General features: G+C 41.4%; 1 protein-coding gene and 1 long non-coding RNA gene across 3 annotated transcripts in view; both read left to right on the top strand.

The window, feature by feature from the left end:
* The first annotated feature begins 9,446 nt into the window (after positions 1 to 9,446).
* LOC107380177 (rho GTPase-activating protein 42) overlaps positions 9,447 to 18,566 on the top strand; it is a 185,969-nt gene continuing 176,849 nt past the window's right edge. For both annotated transcript variants that reach the window (XM_015951288.3, XM_015951287.3), the window contains exon 1: positions 9,447 to 9,770. In XM_015951288.3, coding sequence (XP_015806774.3) covers positions 9,617 to 9,770 — 154 coding nt within the window. In that variant the 5' untranslated portion in view covers positions 9,447 to 9,616. The remainder of the gene's footprint in view (positions 9,771 to 18,566) is intronic.
* On the top strand, positions 9,777 to 18,564 carry LOC139062397 (uncharacterized). The gene is made up of 3 exons (XR_011515966.1): positions 9,777 to 17,784; positions 18,359 to 18,481; positions 18,552 to 18,564. It is a non-coding gene; the product is annotated as an uncharacterized lncRNA (long non-coding RNA).

Here is an 18,566-nt window from a genome sequence, read left to right as displayed (position 1 = left end):
GGAAACAAACGCTTGGTCAGCCCCCCTCCACGTCAGACCCCTGACGCCAAAAGTGCCCTTTTTCATTACTTATGTGCGAAAAGGGGTTTTTCCCGTTTGTAACTGCAGATCCCAATGCAGCGTAAAACTGACGTGATTAGATATCCGCTGATGCGGCACCAAACCAGCTCGTTTAACCGCACCTAAACCTTAACGTTTCACTATTTATAACCTTACCCTCTCCCCCATCCTAACCTTAACCCTCTTGCTACCTAAAACGTTACTCTCACTGTGATCAAGCGTTTGCTTCCCATGCATTCTGACTCTGACAGTCAGAGTCTGACTGTCAATTTTCGTATTTGCCGCCCGAGGGGAACGTTAGAACATACCATCTGGCGAGGGGGAGGTTACACATACCCTCTACTTTTAACCTCCACCTTGGTAGTTGAAACCTCCCCCTCGCGTTGGCTCGGTCCAAACCCGACCAATGACGAGGCGGCTCCCGCCGTTCACTTCATAGAGCCGGCTTTTAGAGCGATCGACACATCACTAACGTGTTCGCTAGCAAGATGGTTAAGGTTAGGATAGGGGTGAGGGGAAGGTTAAATAAGAGGATAAGGTTAAATAAGAGGATAAGCTTAAGGTGAGGTACAATGAGCTTCTTTGGTGCCCTGGCTGCGAACATCCCACCGCGTCAGTGTAACGCTGCATTGGGATCTGCAGTCAAATAAGGGAAAAACCCCTTTTCGCACATAAGAAACGAAAAAGGGCACTTTTGGCGTCAGGGGTCTGACGTGGAGGGTGGCTGACCAAGCGTTTGTTTTTGACGCGCTGGGAGTGAGACTGTGTTAAATTTCTAAACAAACAGGCACACAGGATAAATGTATTCAAACAAATGGAGCAAATGGGAATGAATCTGGTCTCTCTTGCAATCTGTTTTCTGTTTGAACAAAAACATTGACCAATTCCTTGTTAACTTTCAGATTGTTTCAGCAGTTTGAGTTGGATATTGCAAACATTTTCAGATTACCTTCTTCCCCTGAGCAGAACGGCACAAAATTCAAGAATAAAAATGTGCTAAATAATGTAGTTCATGGATTTATGAAACCAAATGGGAAACTAGATTTCTCGACCAAATTGCAGATTAAAAAAAAAGAATTTGAAGAAGGCAAATTATTCACAATGACATTCAAATGTCTTTGAATTTCTGCTGAGCCAAATTAAAGACCGTCGCCACAAAAGCACACTGCCTGTTACTGGTTTGCTTACAAAAGGGGATGAAGCAGCTCTTGTAATTTATCACCTAGACTTAAATTTAGCCTGAGCTCTGACTGGACAGGTACATCACCCGATGAAGGTCAATGAGACAAAAATAAAGCGCCTTTCTTATGAGTGCTGAAAGGATTCCTGAGTCAAAAGCTACAGATGCTGAAACACTGTTGAGCCTTTCATGTGTGCTGGACTGCATTTACTCTCTCACTCTAGCATTTTGCTCAGGATGTGTCCTTTACCTGACACCGACTCCAACACATGTGCAGCCGTGGCATTTCAGGCTAAAAAAGCTTACCACCCCAATTTTCACTGTGCAGCGAAAGGCAATAAATGGAGTCCCCGTGGACAGTCCGTGCTTTGGAGATGGCTCCTTTTGTAAAGAGAAGGTGATCATGCATAACTGTTCAAACGTCAGATGGTCATGGGAGTCATAAATGAGAGCCCACCACTTGCCACAGATTGCACTGTCAGGAGGTAAACAACAGAAAGGATGAGGAAGGACTCCTGTGATAGGAAATGTCAGCGCATGATTAGGAAAGAGAAAAAAATAAGACAGATTTAAATTGGGGTCATTAATCATCAGCTAGGAAAACAGTGACAGATCTGGTTCTCAGAAGCCCTCCTCTGGAACAAAGCTGAGTGCCACCCGGAAATTGTGCAATTACTTTAATACCTGATTAAAATGGAGACCTTGCTCAGTTGTTATTATCAATGAAAGGTAATTACCATAACATACCGTACCGTCTTTTTTTCTGTGTTAAAGCTGTGGCCTGCTATCAAACGTGACGTCATCAAGCAAAGGAGGTTTTAAAAATCAATCAGCGGTGGAATCTCTCTGGGTGCTCTCGCCCCTAAACCTCTGATGCTAAAGTCGCCTCTGGGACGAACGTCATGCATTTCAGCGTGACAAACCGGAGGTGTGGCATGGGAAGGCTGTGCGATGCATGTCCCATGCGCAGTGAGTGAGAGCTGGCAGCAGTCAGCGCTCAAGCTAGTGTCACATTAGCCCAGTATACAACAACTATCTGCACTATTGGTTAAAGAAATGGTTTATGTGGATTGTTTAATCAGCTCGTTTAGACTCATGTGGACAGCAGGAGCTCATGAGGTAGAACGGGTTGCCTAGTAATCAGAAAGTTGCAGGTTCGATCCCAGCTCCCACCAGAGAATGCTACTGTGGGATCCTTGGGCAAGACACTTAACCCACCTTGCCTGCTGGTGGTGGTCAGAGGGACCGGTGGATCCAGGGTATGGCAGGCCTCACCTCTGCCAGTGTGCCCCAAGGCAGCTGTAGCTACATTGTAGCTCATCATCACCAGTGTGTGAATGTGTGTGTGCATGGGTGAATGACTAATTGTGCTGTTAAGCGCTTTAGGGGGTTGTTACACTATACAAATACCGGCTATTTACTATTTGCAGTGCTAGTAGGAATGAATGCCTTGCAATTCGTTACGGGGGTGGGGTTGATATACCGGTGCACCATTTCTCAGACCTAAGTTGCCCATATCACAAATGAGCTTCAGATGGCAGGTTTTGGGTTCTTTTTTCCTTATATTTGGACATCTCTCCCCAGATTGGATAACAGCAACGTGACTCTACCACTGCCGTGGATGTTTATAGTTTTATCTCCACAAATAACCCGCCTTCAGGAACTTCTGCAGTGTGGCGAAGTTGCTAAAGCTAATGATTAGCTTAAATGAGCTGAGATGTCCGCTGCCGAATCCCGGACGTTAAAAAAACAACAACAGTCTTCCCCGTCTCAAGTCAAGATGGGTGAGTCCATGAATGGTAATTCATAGTGGGACGTAGATGTGTGAGGATTTTCTAACCCTAGAGTTTCATCGTTTATTTTCTATCAGAAGCTAATGCAGGAGATAGGTGTAGGAGACTATTTTCATGTTCAGCCTGTGTTAAACACTCAGAGTGACCGATTAATCAGAAAAAATACATAAAAGAAAATGTTCTTTTAGTCAACCACACCTTTAAATAAAATGTCAGTTACAATTCTCTCCAATAAATGACTTAGTATTTACCTGTTCAAAATAAACTTTACCAAGTGTTGAACCCTTATAGATCACCAAACTCCCGCCTTCTTATAAAAGCGTCTCAAATGTAAATTCTACTTGACGGCTGTAAACATCTTAACGAAGGACTTTTAGACTATCATTTTCTTTCAGTAGTAAAAGGCAATTGAGTAAATTACTACCTTCTGTACTTTTGGGATTGCATTGTAATTCTCCAGCTTCTTCTTCACTGGTTTGCTAAGCTGACTGATGCTTGGCAATGGATGGACAGCTCCCTCTTGTGGACGCGTAACTGTTGGTGAAAGTTCTAGGTTTGCGGGATTACTTTAAAGTTACGTAAAAATTTTTGGTAACACTTTGCAATAAAAGTCCCTTTATTAACATTACTTGGTGCATTATTAAGCATTAATAAACAAAGTTTCCCTTTATTAACGTTATTGTTAACTATTAAGCGTTCATAAGGTTAGGACAAAGGGCCAAGGGGGTGTCTCATTAGTAATACATTACAGAATATGCTTAAGCAGTTGTTAATAATTTATTAAATAGTTTATTAATGCTTGACAATGCACTAAGTAATTTAATGATGGGAATTTTGTTGTAAAGTGTTGCCAAATTTCTAAACCATCTACTCCAGCTCAAACAAAAATGTTTATTGCACACTAGAGGGCCAAATGTGTTTAACTCAATTATGAGCAATAGCACAAGTAAAGAAAAATAAATCGACAGAATTCCAGATAAACTACGAGCTGAAACTTTTTACTGTATATAAGCTATTATCTTTCACCCAATAACCCAGTTCAGTTCTGCAGAGAGCACACAGCAATTAACTCAAAGCAACAGGGTTTCCACTAATGTATCATATTTCTCTGCTGACTGTGTCAGTGTAACAAACTGCACCCCCGAGGGCTGCTTCTGCAAAAATGATGGCATGCAGGCTGGAGCTGACGGGGGCATGTCAGGGGACACCCCCCCCCCCCCACACACACACACACACACACACACAAGGAGACCGGACATCTTCACACAACACTGCCTGCCCCGTCGTGTAATGCAGCGATTTCAGAGGAAATCTAATCAGAAGCTGCATGACTTGTGCACAACTCGGTGCCGAGCTGATTGATGCTTATTCTGCATGGATTATTGATACCTCCTGTGAAATCCAAGTGTCATTTTTTTCCTTTTCTTTTTTCAGCGGCTGATTCTCCAACATGCAAGGCCAAAGTGACCCTGTTTAATGCAGTGAGAACAGGAGCGGGGACTTGGGAAGACGTGCGTCTCACATCTAAATTCTTCCCCAACTTGTACTGTATCTGGAGGATGTCTCACTCGCTCAGTGTGTGTGAAAAGCCTGTGTGGCTTGTGCACATGTGTGTGTGTGTGGTTCATGTTTGGTCTCTATAGCTTCAATTACAGAGGCAGATGTGTGCAGGGCTTTTCTGAACACTTGTGTCTGCATGACTAATATGAAAATGGGGATGGCTTGTTTTTGTGAAAGGAGAACAGGGACATCTTAATTCAACCAAATTTCTCTCAAAGACCCTGCAGGCAGCAGATTTAGATTTGAATCAACAATACCTCACACACCTAACTCATCTACCACTTTATAGACTTTCCAAGATGAGATTCTGGAAAATCTGACTGCATAAAAGCAGGACATAGCTTCCAATTTCTCACAAATTAAACTTCACTTTCGGACAATCATCCGTTCCTTGAACAATTTATTATCCCACTGTCATTTCCCGTCAAGCCCATAATACAAGTAACTGCAAAATTACCGCTGCAGTAATCAGACATCCCGAGGCAAACTGGGCTCCCTGGTCTGCCTTGTCGCATGCAAATTTAATACAGTTTTATTGGTGCACACGATGAGTGTTACTCCTCTGAATGAATCACTCACTCAGGGATTTCATTCAGTTTCATTACCAGACTTGAGATTTCATCACTGTAAATGCAAACAGGTCTCCATGTAGTTGGTGCATCTGTCACCCATTCCTCAGGTGGAACCAGAGGCCAGAGTTTTGCTGTTCTGCCGTGGTTTTCATCTTTTTGGCTTCAAGTCTCTAAAGTCATTTCACAGCCAGAAGCTTCAGATTTACAAAGTTTTAATTAAGAGCCAAACATGACTGCGTTTAAAATCAGAATATGTCGAGAGAGACGAGACGTAGTCCATTTGGTCACATCCTGAAAATAACATGTTTGATCTCACACTGTTAGATCTTAGAATAAGTGTCGTGACTGACTCGGCTACTAAACACCTCAGCTGTAGCTCAGCCTCTGTATAAATATATATGTGCCTGTTAATTAGCTGTGGTGGTAATTTTGTGCAAGATTGGTACCAGTTCTAGATGCTGTAGATTTTCATGCAGGGATTATTTTCTGGGAGATTCATTAAAGTCCATCCTGAGGTATTTAGCACACAGACTTGACTCCAGCAGCAAAGACGTAACCAAAATGCAAAGTTTAAAACATGTGACTCTCAGCTAATGTAAACATTTAAAATTTTCATTTTCTTTTCCTAAAATTGACCTGGAAAATCTATGGTGGCCATCTTGAATCGGTTGATGCCATCGTTTCCGGATGTGTGTGATAATTGCTGATTTCAGAAAGGTTCAGTGAAATCTGGTTAGCGAACAGGGTCGGCTCTGACAAGGAACTTGACTCAGTAACAAATATCCTAAAGTGTGTTTGCACTTACATTCAGCTGAAGGACTCAGCTGCATTACTGTGTGTGTGTGTGTGTGTGTGTGTGTGTGTGTGTGTGTGTGTGTGTGTGTGTGTGTGTGTGTGTGTGTGTGTGTGTGTGTGTGTGTGTGGCATGCTATGGGCACCAAAATTAAGACTACTGCCCAGCAGCAGGAGGCTATATAAATTCTGAAGCAAACTACCCACCTGATTAATGATAAGCTGGCGCCGGTAACAGAGAGGCTGGTGCTGCTTACTGAGAAGTAGCACCTTTACTGGCGTTACTACTAGATACGCTAGGGACTAGCAGCCCTCGGCTGGTCATTGACTGGTTCACACACTCCCTCTGCTGTCTATTAGCATGGATAGGCTAGCGTTAGCCTGGATGGGCTGGTGTTAGCATTGGAGAGGCTAGCCATTAGCGTGCCTAGGCTGGCCACTAGCTGGATTTTCTACCCCCTTGACAGACCATTAGCATGGATAGGCTGGTGTTAGCATCTGAGAGGCTAGCCATTAGCGTGCCTAGGCTGGCCACTAGCTGATTTGTGACTCTCCGAGACATGCTAATGGCTAGCCTCTCCGATGCTACTGCCAGCCTATCCATGCCTAAGGTCCGTCAAGGGGGTAGGAAATCCAGCTAGTGGCCAGCCTAGGCACGCTAATGGCTAGCCTCTCCAATGCTAACACCAGCCCGTCCATGCTAATGCTAGCCTATCCATGCTAATAGACAGCAGAGGGAGTGTTTGAACCAGTCAATGACCAGCCGAGGGCTGCTAGTCCCTAGGTATCTAGTAATAACGTCGGTAAAGGTGCTATTCCTCAGTAAGCAGCACCAGCCTCTCAGTTACCGGCGCCAGCTTATCATTAATCAGATCAGTAGTTTGCTTCAGAATTTATATAGCCTCCTGCTGCTGGGCAGTAGTCTTTATTTTGGCCCCCATACCGCGCCATATGTGTGTGCGCAGATAAGAGAATGAACATCACTACTTACTTTTTTCTTTCCTCTGAGGTTGATTCACTTAATTCTTGAAATCAGAAGCAGAAATGTTACAAGAGTTGTAATTTTTGTTATCAATCTGAAAGTGAAACGATTGTGTCCCCATTTACAAAACTCTTGATGTGTGCTTTATTACACAGCGTTAAGTTGTTAATGTGTTTTTATTAGTGAGTGTCATTTTCCTGCCAAAGCAGCAGCTTCCCCCATCTCCACGGAGATTGCTGTGATTATTGTTTTAGTCTCTGCTCAGTGATAAAGCCTCTTCCAGGCCCCTCGATGCTGCAAAGCACCATAAGTAGAAAGAGACATCCAAAAGACTTAGTGCCACTGGCGACAAACCCCTCTGCTTCATGCTCATTACTTTTGAGACCCTCCCTGTTGTAAGAAGGGAATCTGACAAATTCCAGACTCCAATTAGACTCTAGTTTAATTACTTCAATTTATCGAGATATTAATTCATATTCCTCTCTTCAAACTAGTGCTAATCCCTGCCAGATGAATTGTCACCCATAAAGTCTTTACAGTTCATATTTTAAAAGCCCACTTGCTTTAGAGTAACAACGATTTTGTGAATTTGGGGCTTAAGATTGAAATAATACATCATAATGAAATAAGGACAAGGAACATCGCCAAGAAATTGTTGTCATATTTTATAATTTCAGCTTTCTGTATTGCAAAGGGAATTCTGCTGGACTTAAAATCATTGAATGTGTTAATTTCTGTATTCCCAAGTAAATGTAGCTTATTTTAAAAGTACCCTAAAGCTGGAGTTTATTTGATGGTAAATGGCCTGTATTTGTGTAGTGCCTAGGGTTCTACAACCCCCCCAAGGTGCTTCACAACACAATCTGTCATTCACACATTCACACGCTAGTGGGGATGAGCTGCATCGTAGCTACAGCTGCCCTGGGGCACACTGACAGAGGCGAGGCTGCCGAGCACAGGTGCCACCGGTCCCTCCGACCACCACCATAGTCAAGGTGTGTTAAGTGTCTTGCCCAAGGACACAACAGCAGAATTGTATGGTCGGAGCCGGGATCGAACCTGCAACCATCCAATTACTGGGCAACCCGCTCTACCTCCTGAGCTGCTGCTGTCCCACAATATGTATATAATTATAGTGAATTAGGTGTCAAATTGCATTGGATATTAAAGGGTGTAACTAATAAATTAATGAGCGAGCTAACATCTTCACATTTGAACCAATCTCTGCATTTTAAGGTTATTTCAGAAGAAAGTTTGTCAGTTGAACACATTTTGGTACTGAATGATGATCTCTGCTGAACTGACTCCACTCTACATCCAACCAAGTACCACTCTTCTGCACAGTCCACATGCATTTATAGCAATTTGTAAAGCTATAGTGGCAAATTTCAAGAACACATTAGCTTAAGTTAAAACATCTTTTCATGCCTCTAAAAAAGTTCTAATATAATAATAATAATAACAACAACAATAATAATAACAACAACAACAACAACAATACTACTACTAATAATAATGATAATAATAATAATAATAATAATAATAATAATAATAATAATAATAATAATATATATATGACTATCCCTGGGTCCTCCATTCATTACACAATCACGCATTTTACCCCAGAACACAATGGGGAGAGTTTCAATGCTCAATAATATCAGAGAAGGATGAACAGACAGCTGCTACCACTTCCACTTTCAGACAGACTACAAGAAAAAAATAAATATACACCATTTGAAGTCATGGACAACAAAAGAGGTTTGGACCTAAAACGGCGGCTGTTGCTTTGCGCTCTCTATATTCTTTCAGCACTGTGGATTTCCAGTTCCGGCAGAAGTGCCTAATTTTGTGACTGTTTTTATATTCAAACTCCAGCTTTTTTGCATATTTGTTTTAAGCTTTCAATTAAAGTTATTTATTTATTTGTTTAAGTTTCAACATTTAAATGTTGCTGGGGCTAATACAACTTATTTAATCATATATATATATATATATATATATATATATATATATATATATATATATATATATATATATATATATATATATATATACATACATATATATAATTGATTAATTAATTACTTAATGGGGGGGGGGGGGTATTGTTTGTAATTTTTGCTGTGATTTGTGGCTATTTTTTATAATTAAAAAATGTACTACTTTACCTTGCAAAGCAAGATTAAAGCCAGCAAACGTGTTATATTATGGTAACTCCATACCTAAAAGGGTAAACTTGAGCATTACGCACGTTTGTGCATTTTTGGTCAAACTTAGAGCCACGTTGTTGGATCTGCAGGGCCACATGCGGCCCCAGAGCCATAGCTTGCAGACCTTTGATCTAAAATTCATCGAAAATGCAAAATTTTATCTGATTCAAACGTTTATTTGTTCGACCTGCAAATATGTAACCAACTTTAAAATTGGGCCTAGAGTGTTTAAAAGTAGCCAGCAGGAGTCAGACCACCCCTGTTGGTTCGGATAAGCAGCTGGGGGGGGGGGGGGGAGAACCTAAGCGGAAGTAAGGAGTGAAGCGGAGCAGGAAAACCTTTTGAAACTCAGAGAAACCCAGAGAAACTCAGATGTTGACGTCACACCGGAGCTGCGTGATGAGAGGAAAAAACGTTTTCTCCATCGAGTAACAAAAGTTTGAGCGCCACCACGGAGAGACAACATGGGACTTCCAGCTCTGGAGTTCAGCGACTCTTTTGTGGACAGTCCAGACTTCAGAGAGCGCATCAAATACCATGAAATAGAGCTGGAGCGAACCAACAAGTTCATCAAAGAGCTCATCAAGGATGGAAACACGCTGATCACCGCGCTCAAGAGTGAGTCCAAACGCGTCTGTTCCTGCTTCTGCGCGTCCAGAAATAACGAGCCGAATCTCAGCCTCGCAATCAGAGCTGCATTCATTACAGCTCCCTTCTTCTGAGTGGTCCTTCTCTCAGCTCTGCTTAGAAACACGGGTACTGCTGCTAACGAGCGCAAATCTGCACAAAAACCTGAAAACACTGCAGTTATTACACTCCTGCTGACATATGCAGAGGCTTGTTTAAGGATCACAACCACAGTTTTATTCTAACACCCAGAAAGAAAACCACACTGAGGATGCCGCAGACAGATCGCTGCTACCTCACTTTCTTTATGACAGGAACGTATTTTCATCCATCAGAGGCAGAAACACAGATTTGTCACTTTTTCCCGGGTCATTGTCGACTAATCCCAAAATTCAGTCTCAAATTCCAACACACTGAGCTCGACTTCCTGTCCCTCTTATGTGCTCATGGGAATGCCAGTTTAGCCTCTTAACAGGAGAAGTGTGTCTGTTAAATTGAGGAAGATTAAAAATATAGGTCTTATAAATATAGAAAACAGCTGTACAGGGGTGAAAAAGCATCATCGCCTATCTATCACTCAGCTCAAACACCTTTGATCCTCAGTTTATTCTAATAGGGTCTTAAAATTGCATTCACCATTATAAATGCATAATTACTTTGGCCTTGTTTAGTAATCATATATAAAACAGTACATGTTAGCGCCTTGCTGCTCAGCCAGTTGAGGCAGTGAAGCAATAATCCCATTAAAGTTGCAACGCTTAACTGTTTATGCAGCAGACTTTAATGTTGAGGGTTTTTATTATTATTAATTTTTTACAGATATTTAACTAGAAGTCAGTGGACTTACTTCACATTCTGCTCTATTTCTGTCCCAATCAAATCGAATTTAGGCAAATGTGCGCCACCGACCGTAGCTCCTCATGGCTCTCGAGAGCAAACGATTGCAGCAATCAGGAGTTTATTACAAGGCTCACAGCACGACTTTCGTCCAGCCGACTTTCTGCTTTCTTACAAAATAGTTCTGATGTATGTAAATAGTTCAGTGATTACACATGTTTGAAGTGCGGGCTGTGAAGAGTTTTCTGCATTTCCTTTACGGTTCGGTCATGAAAACACACAACTCATCTAGATTTTCTCCTTTCAGAACACTCAGCTTCTGCATACATGAGGGCCATTTAGTCCGTTTTGGTTTGATGTCTCATTCTGCGCTGAATTCCTGGGCATCTTTAATGGAAGACGGGTTTTTTTTAGAGCAGTCACATTGAATGATCATCATTTCACATTGTTTAATCAATACATTCACAGTTGTTTCTAGGGCTGAACGATTTTGGAAAATATTCTAATTGCGATTTTTTTTTCAATATTGCAATTGAGATTTAATTCATAATTATTTTCTCAAGGGACTTTTCTCATTTTTCAACTAACAGGAGCAAAAAAAATCAATGTAAGTTGTACTGAATATAAACAAGTTTATTTATCTACATATTATATCAACAAGTTTATTTATCTACATATAAATAAACAATCACAAGTAAAGACAACATTTTGTATGTGAAGGTGCAAATTTTGCAGCCAGGAGCACATCCCTTGAAGGAGAATAGGTATTAGCGTCAACTGTGAAAATATTTGCAGGAAAGAAGTGTGTCCTGTTAACTGAAGTCTTTTGTGTTTAGAGTTTTTGATGTATTGTCCATGCAGAGCTTCCGTAGTTCAGTTACGTTCATAGCTGCTAGCCAAAACTCAGTGGAGTTAAAGTTTCTTACGGGTTTCTAGCTTTACTAAAATATCTGTATTTATTTGATTGATGGCAGTTTTTACTTTTTATTAGACTCCAAATGTAATCATTTGGCACGTTCCTAATTCGTAACTTGTAAGAATGTAATCTGCAATATTAGCATTATCATCCCTATGGGTTTTTCCATGTATATTAGCATTGTGCTAACCTCTCGCTACCAGTCAAATCGCAGCCTTTGCAATTAGAAAATCTTATTCTGTCACATCGCAATTTAATTGCATATGCAATTAATCATTCAGCCCTAGTTGTTTCTGGTAAAAATTATGCCTTGCAAGCTGTACTCAGGGCAAAAAATGTGCAGAATTGTTCAGATTAGCATGGACAAGTCTGCTGCAGCAGACAGCAGGATTTGGAGTCGTATTTCTTGAAATTTGAACATCTTGCCTCAGATTGGATAACAGCAATGAGACTACCACTGACTTTCAAAGTGGATCTTTACAAATAACACAAACCTGGAGGAGTTTCTCTGTGTGGTGGTGTTGCTAATGCTAACAGCTTGCTTTTACTAGTTGAGATGTTCTCTGCTGTTTCCTGGATGCTAAACCAACAGCAGCCTTCCCCGTTGTGAGTAAAAATGAGCGAGTCCATGAATGTTAAGTGACAGTGTGACGTAGATCTGTCAGGATTTTCTAATCCTAGAGTTTCACAGTCTAGTTTCAATCACAAGCTCATGCAGAAGCTAGGTGTAGGAGACTATTTTCATGTTCAGCCTGCATGAAAAACTCAGAGTGACTGATCACAATCGGGAAAATGCTTTTTCAATGTACCACACCTTTAACATTTAAACAGTTGCCCTTATGAGACCAGTTTGTACTTGTTCAGTGTACAAAAATATGTTAAAGCACTGAAGTTTATTATTTAAAAGAAACAAGGGATGGATGGTGGATGATACTCATAACACATCAGGAGTGAAGACTGTTGTCGTTACTTAGGGCATTCTTAGCAATATTAAAGAAGAAAATGTGACAAGTCAAAAAAAAAAATTTAAGCATTTTTGAGGCTTCGGCATGCATTCCTATCTACAGATAATTCCCCCTGCTTCTTCAGATTTTCTGTGTTAACCAGGGTGCTGTTCAGTCTTCCACAAGATGTCTTCTCGATGATTTCAGTTCTGCAGTGCATGCGTCAAAACAGCTACTGTCAAAACTTTGCCTGCAGCTCTGTTTGGTTGCATCACCAATACAACGGCTCTCTGAACTACATACACAGTGCAGGACTATCCATTTTGGTGCACCACCAAAATTGTTAGCACTTTTCTTTTTTAAACGTTGGTCATCCCATTTGGGAGGGCCTAGTTCTTCTTGTTCTAGTACTCATGCACAGTAGAAGAAAAAAAGCCAGAATTTGGCGACTTATCACTGTTGTAGTTGGAAACAAGAAATACTCAAGGAATTAATCAAAGTCAAAAGGTGTGGGGAAGCCTGATTAATCAATACATTTGCAGTGGTCACTGCCTTGCAAGCCGAACTCGGGGCAAAAAATGCCCAGAAATGCCTGCATCAGCTGGGAAAAGTCTACCACATCAGAGGAAAGCTTAACGTGGGCTCTTATTTCCTGATATTTGGACATCTTACCCAGGATTGCTCTGTGACAATGAAGCTTTATCTACTCAAATAACACAAGCCTGGAGGAGCTTCCGCCCTGTGGTTGAGTTGCTAATGCTAATGGTTAGCTTCTGCTAGACGAGATGTTCTCTGCTGATTCTGGGCACTAAAGCAACAGCTTTAATCGTCATGCGCCGTAATGGGTGAGTCCAAGCTACTGCTTGACATTGATCTGTCAGACCTTTCAAATTCTAGTGTTTCATCTATTCTCTATCAGATGCTAATGCAGGAGATAGGTGTAGGAGACTATTGTCATCTTTAGCCTGCAAAAAAGATACATCTCATCTTTTTCCATCCCCTAGAAGTCTTTTTCTCTTAATCCCTCCCCCTCACCATCTGCTCTGTAGTCTCGCCATGTTCTCCCTCCTGATTTATGCACAGATGTATATTGATGTTTTTCGCTATTGCTATGGGACAACTTTGCCATGATCAGCTGGTCCCTGGTGTAAACACGGAGTGTGTTGTTGCTTGGCAACAGCATTGTTCTGAAATAAAGCAGTAATGCCATGGTTGGAAAAAAAGTCAAGGGTTGGCAGGGCCAAGAAAGAACATCACCAGAAAGTTTGACTTAAAGAAAGTTAGAGAAAGAGCATTGGCACATTGCAATAAAAACAATCAGAACTGTTTATTTTAATATTGTGATGGCATGGCATCAATATCTGTTGTCATATTTTACTGTTGTTTATGTATTATTTTCATTCTTTAGTGTTTCCTCATAGATTAAGGATAGGGTTTCCTCCACTGCAGGTCTGCTCCTGTTATTACATCTCAGTAGGAGTGTGTTGGGCTGCATTACTTGTGTTTCTGTACCTGGATGTGCTGTTCTGCTGGCTCAACATTTAGATTGAAGAACAGACATGGTGGCAGGTGCGTGTGAGTGTCTTTTTCACAAGTGAAAATATCTGGATCTGCGTTTTTAGTCGGGATTCAACTCCGTGAATCCAGGTTGGCGTCTGTATGCCATTAGCTGTAATGAGTCACTGCCTAAGATGAGGTGTGCATCTGAAAATGTTCGTTTGCATGTTCTTCCTATAATTAATTGTTCTGCACAGAAATATAAATTGCATTAATAGTCTCTAGTTGATGTCAGTGATGGTAACAAACATCAGCACTAAACTAGACATTTTTATATCTCATGTACTTTGCAGGCAGTGCAGTTCTCAGTTATCTTCAGTGCTGCAGAAATGCAAACATTAAAACCACTAATTTACTAGTAAATTAGATGGATTGTTGTAAACCTATTGTAAACTTATTTATTCTTTTTTGTATTAGATTATAATTATACTGATAATAAAATAGGCTTTAGTTGTAATTTAAAGTTTTATGCTAAATTAAATCATCCATGACGTGTTTCCACTAAAGGGGTTCTTGGAAATTTTGTCGGCTGGGGGCAGGGCAGGTAATATTTGATGGCTCAGTCCTCAGATGTCGTTTCTCTATACAAAATGGACCCTTTCAGGACTTTGCCAAAATATCAGAATATCGTGATAATTTCAGCAGTGACCGTGACATTAATAACATATGACAATTTAATCCAGTAGGGGGATTGACGCAACAAACAGCATTCAATGATCAGACTACCTGGGCAGCAGTAGCTCAGGGAGTTTGAGCGGGTTGTCCAGTAATCAAAAAGTTGCAGGTTCGATCCCGGCTCCCACCAGAGGATGCTGCTGTGTTGTCCTTGGGCAAGTCACTTAACCAACCTTGCCTGCTGGTGGTGGTCGGAGGGACCGGTGGAGATTCATTCATTCATTCATTCATTCATTCATTCATTCATTCATTCATCCATCCATCCATCCATCCATCCATCCATCCTTCCATCCTTCCTTCCTTCCTTACTTACCTGCTTATCCTCACAGGGGAGGCTGGTGCCTATCTCCTGCAGTCTCCGTGCAAGAAGGCAGGGTACACTCTGAACAGATTGCCAGTCCATCGCAGGGCAGGTGGAGACCATAAACCAGTGTAAATTATGGTGTTGGGGGTGGGTTCCGCTACATTTTTTGACATTGGGAGTTTAGAAATGTTCGTTTCAACGCAACATCAGTATTATTTATTTTTTTCTGCAACTCTTCCAGTTTTATAAATGCTGGTTGTTTGGTGAAAATTTCCTACTGAGTTACAACCAATTAGCACGAGTTGACCCCATCAATTCTATTGGGCCATTTCTGAGGACATACCCCAGTTCGGGTATTCTAGTGGTTCCTGAAATGGCTCTGAAAAAAAGGTATTTTTAGGTTGGCCCAGTGAAATGGAGACACAGGCACACTGCAAAGGTCTGATAGAATTACCCGGAAGTGGCAACAGGCCTATAGACCAAGCCCCCACAATGCCGCTCAGAAAATGGTCCCATCCCGGAAGTAAGAAAAATTGCAGTTCCACCCTCATCCGCTGGGGGCTGGTGCCAGAAGCGAGCAAATCCTCATTGACTCCCATGTTAAAAATGCCGATTTCACAGCAGAAATAAACATGTTTACAGCCTGGTGCCAAAACATGTTTTTTGTCTAAATTATCTAGTTTATACTCATGACAACTCTGAGGGGGGTGAATTTTTTTCTCACTCTTCTGTTTAAGTGTATTGAAAGCCTAAAATTCTGTATAATTAATGAGCATCCGACACACGTGACCGCCGCCTCAGACCCACGTGACCACAGAGCTAGCTCCGTGGAAAGGCCTCAGTACAGCCTCGGTCTGGCTTGGAAACTGCTCCGGCATTTTGAGTCTCTGTGTTTGTGTATTCTTCTTTGGATATTATTGGTGCAATTGTTGGACAAAATGACTTGCAGTGGTATTAATTGCACTAATAGAGCGTCCAAGGAGTCTCCACTTCATTTTTTTCGGTAAGTTAAAATCTATATTCGTATTTTATGTCACTGCTACCTTTAAACTAGCTGAGTTTACCGAAGTAGCTAGCTAACTATCAGTTTAACATGTAGCATGTACTGTTTAACCATGAAATTTAAATGTAAAATACGGTAAAATAATTAATAGGGCATATTTAGATGGGTAATAGGGTAAAACCCAGTGCATTTAAGATAAAAATGGGTTGAAATATGACGGAGCGCTAAGAGGGAGACTTCTGTGTCCATTCTTCCATCCGGTAATCCCCAGCGGTCAGGCCGGGCAGCCTGACCGATCCGGCGCCTACTTGCTGCGCCTAGCTGCTGCGCGGTCTGACCGCTCGTGGAGTTTTTCATGTCTGACTTTAACCGCATCTAATACTGTATTACGGCGTGAGCGCAACAGCGACAACTTAATATCGATGTGTAAGCAGCCTGAGTGGTAGGGTGTTTTCATCTGAACCCTCCAGCAGGCTATGCTGCACTATTGACGTGTTAGCGCACGGCGCTAACAACTTAGCAACGTGACATGTCTCTGAGAAAGCGTGAAACACGGACGCTTCTTCTGAAGCGGAAAATAACACCTCTTCTTAAGCAGAGCAGGATGTCGCCTCGGCTCGTTCACGGCCGAGCCGGACTGAGCTCGATAACATTGACCAAGCACAGCCACTGGGCCGTTGTAGCTGCCACCAGGCCTGCTGAAGGAACTCCAGCGGGTTTCATCAGACTCGTAAAGTTTCTTGTTTTTGCTGGGGATTTCTGTATTTTACCGCTCCCTCCTGCAGTCTTCCCCTATTAAAATTTAAAATGTGTAACTTTATGTATTGTGATGAATGACTAATATTCATGTTAAACTGAAACGTTAGGCATTTAGGGGGAAAAAACAAAATAATAAACATTATACAGATGTCAAATAAATCAAACTGTAATTAAACTATATATTTTCAAAGTCATATAGACAGCATGATGGTTTGTGTGATCCGCGCGGTTTCACTTACACCCCTTTAATGATCAGGCTGTTTTTTATTATTTTAATCAGCTGATAGCAGTTAAAATTATGGTAAAAAATAATTTTATCTGTTTTTGATAACTTAATGCCCAGGAAGAGCATCTTCCTGGGCATTAAATATAACCCAAATGTTTTATTATGAGCAGATCTGATGAAGGTTTAGACAAGCAGTCTGCAAAGTAAAACTTGTTTAGAGTCCAAACTCTTACTAAAGCTTTTGAAAAGAAAAAATGGTTGAATTTTGAGAAATATCCACAACAGGGGAGCGAGACCTCTGAAAAATGTATATTTTCTCTGAATTCATAGAATAATGTGAAGATTCTGGGAAAAGTTGGGATTCTGAGATTAAAACGTAAATCTTTCTAATCATAATTCTGGCAGTTTTTGTGTCCTTCTGCTGTGGAAAGTCGTGCAACATGAAGATACTGAGAAGATGCTTACAACCTGTATTTTTATTCCATCCATAAATAAAATCATGAGCTATTTTTTTAATCCAAATTTGATCCAAAGGGCCATCGTTGGTTCCAGACCCGTTCTAGAACATTCCTCTAATCTTAAAGTCATCATCAGTTTCTTCCTTTTAACAAATATTTATTTGTTCAAATATTTAATATTTATAACTGGAATATTTGTTCCTCCCTCTCCCACTGCAGTTAGTCCTGTCCTGCAACCCTGTTTTTGCAGCTTAGTGAAGCCAACCATCACTAACCGGGGGGTGGTTTTGGACCCAGAGATGCGGATGGACTCCCACATTAGCCAGGTGGTTAGATCCTGCTTTTCCCGGCTTCGCCAGCTACCAAAGATGAAGTCCATCCTGAAAGATGTGTCATATTTTCTCCCCAAGCTGGACCTGACCGTCATGTATCGGTCCAAAATAGTGTGATGATATTGTGTTTTTGTACATAACAGACTTTTTAACAGACAAATTTGTCGCATTCTCCTACACCTCTTCACGGGCTCGCCACAGTAAATATTCTATTTGGCAAGAGATAAACTTTATTGTATTTATCCTAGTGAATCTATAATTAAACGGGTAAACTAGTAGTAGCACATCCAACATCAAAGAAAGTAAAATGTTATTATCAGGAGAGGGAGAATGTTTAAGTGGTTAGCAGCAGTGTGCTAGCCGATGGCCCCCTCCATGAGGCCACCACAGCTCAACAGAACATCGTTGTAGCTTCTTCTGGGGAGAAAAACACTTAGAGAGAAAATAAAGTTAACAGCTGAAATAGCAGGAAATAATACAGTTAAAGAGCAGATTGTAGAAGAAAGAAACCCCTGGGTTAAACTGGTCTGTCTACTGCATAATGCTGAACTCTAACATGTGTCCTAAGGGAAGGACCTGATTGGTGTCCAGAACCTGCTGAAGAAGCACCAGGCTCTGCAGGCTGAGATCACAGGTCATGAACCTCGCATCAAGGCTGTCACCCAGAAAGGAGAGACCATGGTGGAAGAAGGTAGAGCAGGTCTGGTCCTGACATGTTTCTGAGGTGTCTGCAGGTTCTGGCTCACTTTTTTTGGGTCCAGGTCACTTCGCTGGTG

Source organism: Nothobranchius furzeri, chromosome 13 (assembly GCF_043380555.1).
Source record: "Nothobranchius furzeri strain GRZ-AD chromosome 13, NfurGRZ-RIMD1, whole genome shotgun sequence".
In the NCBI taxonomy this organism is placed as follows: Eukaryota; Metazoa; Chordata; class Actinopteri; order Cyprinodontiformes; family Nothobranchiidae; genus Nothobranchius; species Nothobranchius furzeri.
Note: the sequence above shows the minus strand (reverse complement) of the source record. Positions and strands in the feature narration are given on the sequence as shown.